This window comes from Piliocolobus tephrosceles, chromosome 20 (genome assembly GCF_002776525.5).
Source record: "Piliocolobus tephrosceles isolate RC106 chromosome 20, ASM277652v3, whole genome shotgun sequence".
NCBI classification, from domain to species: domain Eukaryota; kingdom Metazoa; phylum Chordata; class Mammalia; order Primates; family Cercopithecidae; genus Piliocolobus; species Piliocolobus tephrosceles.
The window spans coordinates 7197722-7211020 of record NC_045453.1 but is presented as its reverse complement, the minus strand read 5'-3'; the positions used below and the strand labels follow the sequence as shown (position 1 = coordinate 7211020).

The 13299-nt window shown below is 39.1% G+C and overlaps 1 protein-coding gene and 1 pseudogene across 5 annotated transcripts in view; one reads left to right on the top strand and one right to left on the bottom strand.

Moving 5' to 3' along the window:
* Positions 1-13299, bottom strand: part of ITCH (itchy E3 ubiquitin protein ligase) — a 137270-nt gene that overhangs the window by 85660 nt on the left and 38311 nt on the right. For 3 of the 5 annotated variants that reach the window (XM_023220458.1, XM_023220461.1, XM_023220460.1), the window contains 3 exons: positions 5811-5952; positions 1675-1799; positions 444-581 (listed from right to left, as the gene is read on the bottom strand). In XM_023220458.1, coding sequence (XP_023076226.1) covers positions 444-581; positions 1675-1799; positions 5811-5952 — 405 coding nt within the window. The remainder of the gene's footprint in view (positions 1-443; positions 582-1674; positions 1800-5810; positions 5953-13299) is intronic. The other 2 variants (XM_026455250.1, XM_023220463.1) reach the window with 1 other exon arrangement.
* On the top strand, positions 9394-12129 carry LOC111548234 (annotated as a pseudogene).

Below are 13299 nucleotides of genomic sequence, written 5' to 3'. Positions count from 1 at the left end.
TAATGTGATCAAGTTTGAGGGACAAAGAAACACTTTCCTCCTTTGAAGTCTACCTGTACCTATTACCACCACCATTTCAACAGCAATGGGTAGATTAAACTAAAAAGAAAATGTTTAAAGTGATCAATGTCTCTTTTTTAAAAAGAAAAAAATCATTTCTTTCTTTCTTTTTTTTTTAAAGAAACAAGGTCTCACTCTGTCACCTAGGCTGGACTGCAGTGACATGATTACAGCTCAGAGCAGCCTCAACCTCCAAGCTCAAGCAATCTTCCTGCCTCAGCCTCCCAAAGTGCTGGGATTAGAGGTGTGAGCCACCACATCAGCCAGAAAAACACATTTTATTAATCTGAAAAAAAAAAATCAAAATAATTACATACAGCATACTACAATGGCTATTTTATTTAAGAAGGATCATTAAAGACCTTAAAAAGGTGGTCACTTACTTTCTGAACATGTAGTTTCACCATTGGTAACAACTTCAGACTCTAACTGTAGTCCATCAAGACAAATTGATAAGTCTCCTACTGTCTCTGTTGGCTCTCTGTCACCTCCAAGCTGCAAAGTCACAACTACTTCTTCAACTGGAAGAAAATAAAGTTACAGAAAAAATGGCCACTTTTTTCCCTGGTTAAGGCATCTTAACTGTTAAAAATTAACTGTTAAATATGTGATGTCCAAGAAAATATAACTATATGTACATATAAATTGTTTAACTTTGTTTCACCCAAGGTTTGAGTACTTTTGACACCAAAACACTGTATCTTTTAAAAAGGACAAAATTTGTTAATGTTTCATATCCATGACATAAAATAGTATGTCCATCGTTTATTATTTTCATTCCATCCTTTTAAGACTATAGTATAAAATGGGTTAGCATAAGAATAAAGATTATGTAGCAATACATACCTGAATTGAGTAAAAACATAATTTAAGGATAAATTATATCTAATAAGCCCTAAATGAGAAAATTATTAGAAGTATGTTTTAGATAGTCGAGGGGTAGAAAAAATGTGTTTTATTAATATATAATGATATATTTAATATATATTAATTAAAACAAACTATACATATTTCCATATTATATAAACCACAACCACATAAAATGAGGACATTTTAAAAAATAAGCATTTAATTAAAACTGAATGTGGTGGTACCCGCCTAGTCTCAGTCTCAGGAGGCTGAGGCAGGATAATCACTTGAGGCCAGGAGTTCAAGACTACACTGTGCTGCAACTGCACCTGTAAATAGCTACCGCACTCCAGCCTGGGAAACAGAGTGTGTCCTTGTCTCCCCATGTCCCTCCCAAAAAAAACCATTTGAAAAGGAAATCTGTAAAAATATTCATTGGATTTGTCTCTGAAGTGGGATTTTTATTTTTTCTTTCATCTCTGCTCTATATTTTAGTTTTTCTACAATTAACTATGTATTACTTTACTAATATCTATTTGCTAAGTAAACAAATATTTACTAAAAATACTGAATTCAAAATGAATGGCCAAACCAAGGTTACTCAGAATACTTTCAACACTGTAAAATTCTTCTATCTGTTCATCCTATAACCAAGTAAAACTTAAAAGTATGAGTGAACATGAGTCATTATGCATGCTTGGCACATAAATTTCTTCCAGAAAAACAAACAGCTAAGTGCAATTTCTATTAGTCTTACATACATACGTTTCATATTGTTTGACTTTAATGTTTCATAAATATCTAATGCAGCAGTTCCCAACAAAACATCAGATTTCAGTGTCTGGTGACTCCACACACGAAAATGTAATTTACTCACAGGGGTAACGATACTAAAAGTGAAAAAAGCGGAAAAAATATTATTTTTATTGAATATGACAATGAGATCCTAAATAAATTACAATTCAGTTTTAAAGTCTAAAGTCTTCTCACTGCACCCCTTACAGTTTACTATACAATCAATATTGGCCTATGTTCAGTAACCTTATGAAAATTATCTGAATGCTACATGTTTACATGGTCATTTTCACTTGTGATTGAACTACAGAAGTAAATTCATCATATATTGTCAACAAAAGTGAAACTGCTTATCCTGCAACAAACTATTAGAAAACTAGTTTTACTTTAGTAGTACAGAAGAGTAACTTTACAAATTAAATCCTTACGTTAGTAGTGTACAGAGTTTGAGGTTATTTTATCTTTACAGTAACCCTGTGAGATGGGAATTATCACTTCCTTCTTCAGATACAGAAACTGATATTCAGAGATAAAGCAAACTGCCTAAGGTCACACAGCCAGTAAGTAGGAGAACGGTAATTTGAATAAAATCTTGACATTAAACTTTATATTAAAACGTTCCTCAAGTCAGCTACATAATGATTTGAAGATTACATTACATACACCAAGTTTCACACTGCTAGAGGCAAGTTGCCCAGTCCAACTATCAAATATGAACTCACTCATACCTTACTAAATGCCAATAAAGAATACTCTCTATAATGGTATTTCCAAAGTAAACTGGGAAATTTGAATTTGCAATACACATACAATCAATGTTAGAGTCAAGTATCAGAAAGCTAGGAGCACTATATAATCTACCACAGTCCTATGGTTCAATGATACAAAGACAAATTCCAGAAATGTTTGAATTTCTCTATATCTCATTCTCTCTACTGTGATCAAGTTTGAGGGGACAAAGAAACACTTTCCTCCTTTGAAGTCTACCTGTACATATTACCACCACCATTTCAACAGCAATGGGTAGATTAAACAAACTAAAAATTCCACATTGCTCTTCTTCTCAGGGGGTACAATGTATTCTTTCTCTTCAAAATTCTCATATGCTAGTTTCAAGAGAGCTCATACTATGTATCATATTAGGAAAATATTTCTTGGCCAGGCGCAGTGGCTCACGCCTGTAATCCCAGCACTTAGGGAGGCTGGGGTGGGAGGATTATTTCATGTCAGGAGCTTGAGACCAGCCTGGCCAATATGGTGAAACCCCATCTCTACTAAAATTACAAAAGAAATAGCTGGGAGTGGTGGCGCATGCCTGTAATCCCAGCTACTCAAGAGGCTGAGGCAGGAGACTTGCTTGAACCCGGGAGGCAGAGGTTGCAGTGAGCAGAGACTGGGTGAGAGTGGGAAAAAAAAAAATTCTCTATTAGTCAGTTCAGAAATCACAACGGGGATGAAATAAAAAGCAAATAAATTTAACTTTACTATTTTTAATATGGAAGAAAAAGGTACACAAAGTATACTGTCAAAGATGACCAGTCTTAATTGTTTCAATTCAATTCTCAACAGCAGTCTGGAAAGCCTGTTACACAACAATGGAAGTGATAAAATTCCAGGCCAATTTGCTGCAACTTAAAGATTCAGGAAAAGAACTTGAATTTAAGTTCCCCAAATGTCTGTGATCAAAAACAGCATTACCACACAGAACTACAAAGAGAGTTTCTTTTTTCTTAACTTTTAAATCACTAAGGAGTTCATGACATTAACAGCTTAAGAGCCTCCGAGTGCATATCAAGTAAGCACTCAAAGCAGTCGGAGGAAATTAGGTGACCATCTAATTCAACTGAACATCTCTGGCCATTATGGAGGCTGTGACCTTTTATAGATTTCACTTGGTAAAGGAAAAAATATATATGAGATGGGAACTCGCTACTTTGCCCTGGTTAATCTCTAACTCCTCCTGGGCTAAAGCACCTTATTCTCCCACCTTATCCTCCCAAGTAGCTGGGATTACAAACATGTGCAATCATTCCCAGCCTCATGTGGTTCTTTGAAATTTTTATTAATACATTGCTTCATTTCGACTCAATCTACGATGGGCCATTAATTAAAAACAGAAAGCCTAAGTAAGAAACATTTATGCTGAAATAAACACAGATGAGGAACATTGGAATCATATGGGCCTCCAGATGATCTCCCATAAATTCTTCTTTTTTTTCTCTCTTTTTTGAGACAGGGTTTCACTCTTGTCACCCCGGCTGGAATGCGATGGCGCAATCTCAGTTCACTGCAACCTGCAACCTCTGCCTACCAGGTTCAAGCAATTCTCCTGTCTCAGCCTCCCAAGTAGCTGGGATTACATGCACCCACCACCACGCCCAGCTAATTTTTGTATTTTTAGTAGAGACCGGGTTTCACCATGTTAGTTAGGTTGGTCTCAAACTCCTGATCTCAGGTGATCCTCCCGCCTTGGCCTCCCAAACTACTGGGATTACAGGAGTGACCCACCATACCTGGCCAAATCATTCTTTTTCTTCTTTTTTTTTTTTTTCTTTTTGTAGAGACAGGGTCTTGCTACATTGCCTGGGCTAGAGTTCAGTGGCAATTCACAGGAGCAATCATAGCAAACTGCCCCTTTGAACTCCCGGCCTCACAGAATCCTCCTGGCTCAGTCTCCCAAAGAGTTGGGATTACAGGTGTGAGCCACCACACCCGGCTCCATGTGTTTCCTTCTATTTTAATTTTAAAAATTAAAATGAACCTTTAATGGGTGTCAATATCTTAGATTATAATGCCAACATTTGGGGCTTTGTGTTAAAACTGAGCTATATCCTACTTCTATGAATCTATACTACAGATATAAACACCAACATACAAAGATATATGCACATGGATGTATTCGCGACACTGCCTAATAACACAACATTAGGAGCCAACTAATCAATACAGAACTGTTAAAATATAGTTCACCCATATTAAGGAATATTACAAAGCTATATAAGGGATGCAAGATCCGTATGTACTCAGGTAGAGAGATCATCATGATATTAGTGTTAAGTACAAAAAGAAAGTTGTAGAATAAAATATATAGTAGTAGTCCCAGCTACTGGAGCAAAAGGCTGAGATGGGAAGACTGCTTGAGCCAGGGAGGTTGAGGGCACTCTGGACAACACAGCAAGATCCCATCTCATTCAAAAAATAAATAAGTACAGTGTAACTGGCACCGTAATTTAAAATACTAAAAAACTGGCCAGGCACAGTGATGCATGCCTATGGTCCCAGCTACTTGGGAGGCTGAGGCAGGAGGATCTCTTGAGGCCAGGAGTTCAAGGCTGCTGTGAGCTATGATAAAACCACTATACTCCAGTTTGGGTGACAGAGTGAGACACTATCTCAAAACAAAACAAAGAAAAAACTAATTAAAATACTATTTTTAAAAATTAAGTTAAAAAACAGAGGGGGGTACTCATAATCCCTTAATTCAACCCAAAGTTAATAAAAGGGCTGCCAGAAATCTTTTTAGGTCTGTGACCATGGGCTCTTTTCAGTTACTGTTCAGTGACAAGAGCAATATCATCACCAACTGAACTAGAGAAGGTAAAGAAAGGGAATGACTATAAAAACAGCTATTTAAAGAGAAACAAAAAAGCAGACCAGAAGGAATCCTAGGAAAAGGGGGGGAAAAAAAAGAAGAGAGAAAGGAGGAAGAAAAAAAAAAAAAAACCAGGCCGGGCACGGTGGCTCACGCCTGTAATCCCAGCACTTTGGGAGGCCAAGGCAGGCAGATCATGAGGTCAGGAGATCGAGACCATCCTGGCTAACACAGTGAAACACCAGCTCTACTAAAAATACAAAAAAATTAACCGGGCGTGGTGTCAGGCGCCTGTAGCCCCAGCTACTCGGGAGGCTAAGGCAGGAGAATGGCGTGAACACAGGAGGCAGAGCTAGCAATGAGCCAAGATCACGCCACTGCACTCTAGCCTGGGCAACAGAGCAAGACTCCGTCTCAAAACAAAAAAAAACCAAAGTGAGAAACATTTTTTTTAATTGTATTTCCAATCATCTACTAAACAAAACGTACTATAGAAAAATAATTCCAAACTTACACTGTAAGGGGTTGCTTCCACTTGGGACTGTTTGTGTTGTTGCATTTTTCTGTCTTCTTTGACTGTCCATCTACTGTGACCTCTACATAAGGACTTGGTCCAAACCAATTCTTCTTATTTTCCTTAAGTTTTGCTGAGATAACTATGTAAAAGAAATGAAAAATATTTCAATAGATGAGATGTTAATTCACTCATGAAATCAATTTAACTTCATAATTAGGCAGATTTACTAAATTTACTCAAGAAGCAGTTTTGCTCTAAAATACTTACCAATTTTATTCACTTATAACCTTTGTACTTCTCCCATCCTAGTAAATAAATATAGAGGTTCCCCGTACCATCAACCCAAACTCCCATCAGTAGAATTCCATGCTATCAAAAGTCCAGAAATCAGATCAATTAAAAAGTACACATATGGGCCAGGTGCAGTGGCTTACGCCTGTAATCCCAGAACTTTGGGAGGCCAAGGCAAGAGGATTGCCTAAGCTCAGTAGTTCAAGACCAATCTGGAAAATATAGCGAGCCTTCATCTCTCCTAAAAATCAAAAAAATTAGCTGGGCATAGTGGCATGTGCCAATAGTCCTAGCTACTTGGGAGGCTGAGGTAGGAGAATCACTTGAGTCCAGGAGGTCAAGGCTTCAATGAGCTATGATTGTGCCACTGCACTCCAGCTTGGGTGACAGGAAGAAAAATTTAAAAAGCACACATAAGGCTGGGCAGGGTGGCTTGCACCTGTAATCTCAGCTACTCAGGTGGCTGAGGCAGGAGGACTGCTTGAGCCTAGGTGTTTAAGACCTGCCTGGGCAGCACAGCGAGACCATATCTCAAAACAAACAAAATGTATGCATTGACAAACATGGTCAACAAACATCTGAACGCCTACCATGGGTCAGATACTGCTCTAAACTCTAAACTCTGTCCCTAAAGCAATTAACAGTAAAGGATCTGGCTTTCAAGGAGATTATATTCTAATTCAAGTATTTATGATGAAAAACAGGCTGATGTGACAGAACATGACTTGGTAGTAAGGAAGGCTTCTGAGAAGACTTTTAAGCAACCATCCAAATGACAAGCAGCCAGCCATGTGAAGACTAAAGGTGGGAATAAGAAAGCATTCCAGACAGAGGCAAATGAGTATGGCATATCTGAGGGAAAGTATAGCAAGCACAGGAAATAATGGTAAATGAAGGGAGATAAGCTTTGTATGGGAGCTTTGCAAGCCAAGATAAAGAATTTGCAGCTGGGCGCAGTGGCGCACGTCTATAATCCCAGCACTTTGGGAGGCTGAGGCGGGTGGATCACCTGAGGTCAGGAGTTTAAGACCAGCCTGGCCAACATGACGAAACCCTGTCTCTACTAAAAAAAATTCAAAAATTAGCCAGATGTGGTGGCAGGCACCTGTAATTCCAGTCACTCAGGAGGCTGAGGCAGGAGAATTGCTTGAACCCGGCGGGTGGAGGTTGCAGTGAGCCAAGATTCTGCCACTGCACTCCAGCCCGAGCAACAGAGTAAGATTATGTATCAAAAATAATAATAATAATTTGGATTTTATTCTGGTGGAAAGCCAAAGGAAGAATAAGAATTACAAACTAAGATTTTTTTTTAAACATCTCATATTATCTAAGCAAGAGCTTCCTATGTTGTGCATCTTGAGATACAAACTCCTTAGCCTTCACCCTTTAGTTACCTTTGCCATAAAATAGCTTTGTCCACGCCCCTTAGAGGGTATAACAAGTAGAAATATAGTAGAGCACCTCATGATTTCCACAGGTGGCAACTCATTGCTCCCTCATGAGTTGAGGGAGCATAGATGAGGTAAATTACAACCAAGGAAGTACTCCACCACCCAGGTTATCTACTCCAGCAGCAAAGTTCAGAGAATGCCAATGCTCATCAAAGTTAAGGAATCCTTGGAGTTGTCAGAGGAGTTTATATAATAGCTACTTAAGAAGCTTAATATATAGTCCAAAGTCTGGGAATCCAAGCGGGCACAGTCCCAGGTGGTGGCCCTGAAACTCTGACTTCACATATATCAAATACTTTCATCCTTTTAGGCTTATGTGCCTTTTTGCTGGCATTCAAGCCAGCCGCAGAATGACTGACTAAAGAAAAAGAAGAGTTGCAAGAGAAGGCTAGACAAATAGACAAGATCAAGCATGGTGGTTCACACTTGTAATCCCAGCACTTTGGGAGGCTGAGGCAGGAAGATCACTTGAGGCCCAGGAGTTTGAACAAAGCCTGGTCAATACAGTGAGACCACCGTCTCTACAAAAGATAATTTTAAAAATTAGCCAGGCATGATGGCATCACCTGTAGTTCCAGCTGCTGGGGAGGCTGAGGCAGGACGATCGCTTGAGCCTGGGAGGTCAAGGCTGCAGTGAGCTGTGATTGCACCACTGCAATCCAGCCTGGGCAACAGAGCAAAACTGTGTCTCCAAAAAAAAAAAAAGTTCTTTGAGATGCCGAGACATCTAAGTGGAAACATGAAATAGAAAGTCTTTTTCACAATAAAAAAATATTCAAGTGGGGACCAGAGCTATCTCTGATTAAAACGTAATAGGCCAGGCACATAATACCAGCACTTTGGGAGACCCAGGAGGGAGGATCGCTTGAGCCCAGGAGTCTAAGACCAGTGTGGACACTGGTCCACACTGTGAGACCTCATCTCTATTTAAAAAAAAAAAAAAAGTATTATTAAAGCTCTAGTGCTTAATATAGAGCCAAATTTAATCACAGGATTACACAGAAAAACATAAAATTTCTCTTTTAATACATTTCTGGTCTAAGAAAAGGTGAAATAGCCCAAACAATTATACATACACTCACTATATTTCAGAGCCTCTTGTGGCACTCTGAAACTGATTAAACCTAGAACAAAGAGCAATGCAGGGCTGAAAGGAAAGAAATGATCTGCCCCTGCTGGGGCTTTCTAGGATTCAAATTTTTTTTTTTTTTTTTTTTTGAGATGGAGTTTCACTCTTGTTGCCCAGGCTGGAGTGCAATGGCGCAATCTGAGCTCATGGCAACCTCTGCCTCCCGGGTTCAAGCGATTCTCCTGCCTCAGCCTCCCAAGCAGCTGGGGTTACGGGCACCCACCACCACACCCAGCTAATTTTTGCATTTTTAGTAGAGACGGGGTTTCACCACGTTGGTCAGGCTGGTGTCAAATTCCTGAGGCGATCCACCTGCCTCTGCCTCTGCCTCTCAAAGTGTTGGGATTACAGGCATGAGCCACTGTGGCCAACTGGATTCAAATTTGTGAAAGCAATTTTGCTACATAATCCTACCAAACCTCATTGAAACTTTTTTTTTTTGAGACAGGGCCTGGTTCTGTCACCCAGGCTGGAGTATACTGGCACAATCTCAGGTCACTGCAACCACCTCTACTTCCTGGGCTCAAGCCATCCTCCCATCTCAGTCTCCCAAGTGGCTGGGACTACAGGTGTGTGCCACCACATCCAGCAAATTTTTGTATTTTTTCTGGTAGAGACAAGGTTTTGCCAAGTTGTCCAGGTTGGTTTTGTACTCCTGGGCTCAAGAGATCTACTCACCTAGGCCTACCAAAGTGGTAGAATTACAGGTATGAACCACCAGGCCCAGTCTAGCAAACTTTACATGGGGGGCAGGGGCGGGGGGGCAGCAATTGTTAGTATTTACCATGTGCCTGCACATAAATATAATTTCAAGATTCACAACTATTCTGCGAAACAGGTATTACTGTCCTAATCTTTACACATAAAAAGAGAAGCAGCCGAACGTAGTGGCTCATGCCTGTAATCCCAGCACTTTGGGAGGCTGGAGCAAAAGGATCACCTGAAATCAGGAGTTCAAGACCAGCTTGGCAAACAGTGAAACCCTGTCTCTACTAAAACTACAAAAATTAGCCAGACGTGGTGGCAGGCGCCTGCAATCCCAGCTACTCAGGAGGCTGAGGCAGGAGAATTACTGGAACCCAGGAGGCAAAGGTTGTAGTGAGCTGAGATCACGCCATTGCACTCCAGCCTGGGTGACAAGAATGAAACTCCGTCAAAAAAAAAAAAAAAAAAAAAAAAAGACACAAGCTCTGTGGAATTTAAATTTTTGCCCAAGGGTCACATTGCAAAACCTGGACAGGAAAAATTATTTCAGTATTCCAATCTCAAAGTCTAGATTGAACAAAACATTGTGTTATAGTCATAATATTACAAATATAAAATAAATCAATATACTACTTCCTGAAAACTAAAGTCCCATAGTAAATTAAACAAAAAAATAAAAAACTATACATCACAAACTAGAAGAAAAAGGACCAGAAAAACGTCTGTCTCATCTGCCACCTGGGCTACTATGATAGGCCTCTAAACAACTGTTTTTACTGTCACTTCTCTAATCCAACTCCTCACAGTCACCAGAATTATTTTCCTAAAATAGATGTGATCATGTCATCACTTAAATGATTCTTTATTGCCTGCAAAATGAAGTTTAAACTCTTATGGGGCATTTTACCTTGCTTTGTATGCAGCCGTAACTTACCCTTCCAGCCTCCTACTAAAACAAATCTTACCAAAGCTCTATATTCTAGTCACCCTTAGTTATATGATGTTCCTCACATGGGCCATGTACTTTCATTCCTCTAAACATGCTGCTCCCTCTACTCGGAATGATACTTTTTCCTTTTATACCCATTAAAATTCTACTTCTTGAGAGACAAACGTGCCCTGTCTCTGTGATTGAAGGCTTCTTTAATCCTAAGAAGTGGAATTATTTCCACCTCCATGCTTCCAGGGTATTTCCATATTTATGTATGGCTCCGTCAGGTTTTCATTTTGTCTTACTAGTTTTTACTTGTTTAACTCACCCTGTGAGCCTCTTGATTGCACAGATGTAGCCAATGTTTACAATTTCTGGAGTACTCTGGGACTTAATCTGAGAAGTATTTAATACATACGCTGAACCAAATGATTATCAGTCATGGCAGAAAACAAAAGTTTCCCTGCTTTCTTGTCTTTGTCTCTTTGCTTTATTATAATCTCTTGCTGGCTATCTCACTCTCCCGTGCCTGTGCTCTCTGTCTCTCTCTCACACACATACCCACATACTAATGCAAATAGTTTTCATGGCATAAACTGATGTTCCTCTGATCCTTCTGTTCTGAAGGTCAGTGCTTTGAACTGATTTCAGTTCTTCAGCGTATCTCTCTGATACAACATAAACATTTTACAATACAAATACAAAATAATAATGGATCCTTAGCTTATCCAACCTATTTTGCATAAGCTACAGAGAACAAGGTACAACAAAAAACAGTGCCAAAACTAAATAAATAAGCAGAGTAATGAACTAGGTAAGAGATCAACCCGGTTAAGCAACAGCCACCTTTGTGGAAGAACTCTGCCCTGCCTATGGAGAACTAAACTCTAAATCACAAGTATAAACTTCTTAGTTTGCTGGACTGTTAAAGGAATTAAAAACAACATAAGTATAAGGGATCTTTTTGGTTCCTGAACAATCAGAGCTAAATATATGGTAATGTAATAAATTTGGGACATATTTAATTACAATTAATAATAACTAAAATCAAGATGACATCTCTTTCTTAGTTAATTTGGAGTAAAGATGAGAATATAAGAAATTCTAGGAAGTACCAAAGTTTCCTTATTTTGCCCAATGCTAGCATGCAACAAACATCAAATAAAAAACACAGATGAGCCAACGCCCTGGTGGAGAAGCTGAGGTCAACATCAGATTTGAAATATTTAAAGTGGATACCAAACTATTTCAACAATGCAATTAAGTGTGTTGTTGTGGATGATGGTGCTGTTGGTAAAACAACACAACAAACAAATTTCCATCGGAATATACACCAACTGTTCTTGACAACTATACAGTAATAGTTATGACTGGTGGAGAACCATATACTCTTGGACTTTTTGATACTGCAGAGCAAGAGGATTATGAGGGATTACGACGCTGAGTTACCCACAAACAGATGTATTTCTAGTCTATTTTTCAGTGGTCTCTCCATCTTCATTTGAAAATGTGAAAGAAAAGCGGGTGCCCAAGATAACTCACCACTGTCCAAAGACTCCTCTGTTACTTCTTGGGACCCAAATTGATCTCAAAGATGACCCCTCTACTATTGAGAAACTTGCCAAGAACAAACAGAAGCCTATCACTCCAGAGACTGCTGAAAAGCTGGCCCATGACCTGAAGGCTGTCAAGTATGTGGAGTGTTCTGCACTCACACAGAAAGGCCTAAAGAACGTGTCTGATGAAGCAACATTGACTGCCCTGGAACCTCCAGAACCAAAGAAGAGTCGTAGATGTCTGCTGCTGTGAACATCTCTCCAGAATCCTTTCTGCACAGATGGTGTCAGCATCATACTAAAAGCAATGTTTAAGTCAAACTAAAGATTAAAAATTAAAATTCGTTTTTGCCATAATGACAAATGCCCTGCACCTACCCACACATACTCATGTGAGACAAGGCCCATAGTTATGGCCCCCTCGCATCCCTATCCCAGTACTCGTTAATTTTGAGTAATTGTATGTTGTCAGAAAAGTGATTAGTACTAGTTTTGGTTTTGTTGTTTCAAGATATATATATATATGTATTTTAAAAGCAAGGCATGCTTGTGGATGACTCTGTAACAGACTAATTGGAATTGTTGAAGCTGCTCCCTGGTTCCACTCTGGGACATCTTAGTGGTTTCTTTCTTCCCCTCTCCTCTTTTTTAGGGTGGAGTGTGGTGAGGTTTGTTTTTGTTTTTAAGTCCTTTTTTTTTTTTTTTTTAATTCATTAACCAGTGGATAGCCCTTAAGGTAAGGAGGACCGACTGATTCCACAGTCCACTTCCTAGATCTAGTTGAGAAAACATGTTCCCCATCTGGGGCTCTTAGGAAGGAGTATAGTAAATGCCTCATTTAATAACATACTCCTTTTTGAAAGTTGCCTTTTTACTCCACCCTTGAGTAGATCCAGTATTTGAGGAAACTCGTGAAAGTAGGTGGAGGCTGTCTTACCCCTCCTCTTTTCTAGGAGACACTATATGTGACTGTGACTTTCAAGGATGTTTGTTTGCCACTTACTGAATTTTTTTGAAAGTTAATTTCTTAACTTCTTTCACTGATAAATGAAGAAAAGCACTGTACCTCTGAAATACACCAAATGGGTTGAGCTTGTAATTTAAAAAAATTTTTCCCAGTCAAAAAAAAAAAAAAAAAAAAAAAAGACACAGATGAGTTAAGTATAATAGCTGAGGTTATATATAGGCATAACTAAATGGGAAACAGATAAATAAAGACAGGTAAGGACATAAGAAAACAGACTTACATCCAAGGTAAAGACCCTGGCTAAATGATAAGAAGACACGAAGAGCTGATTTAAGAAATCCAAGATCAGCCTGGGCGACACAATGATAACATGTCTTTATAAAAAATTTTAAAATTGGCTAGGACAATGGCTCATGCCTGTAATTTCAGAACTTTGGGAGGCCGAGGTGGGCAAAT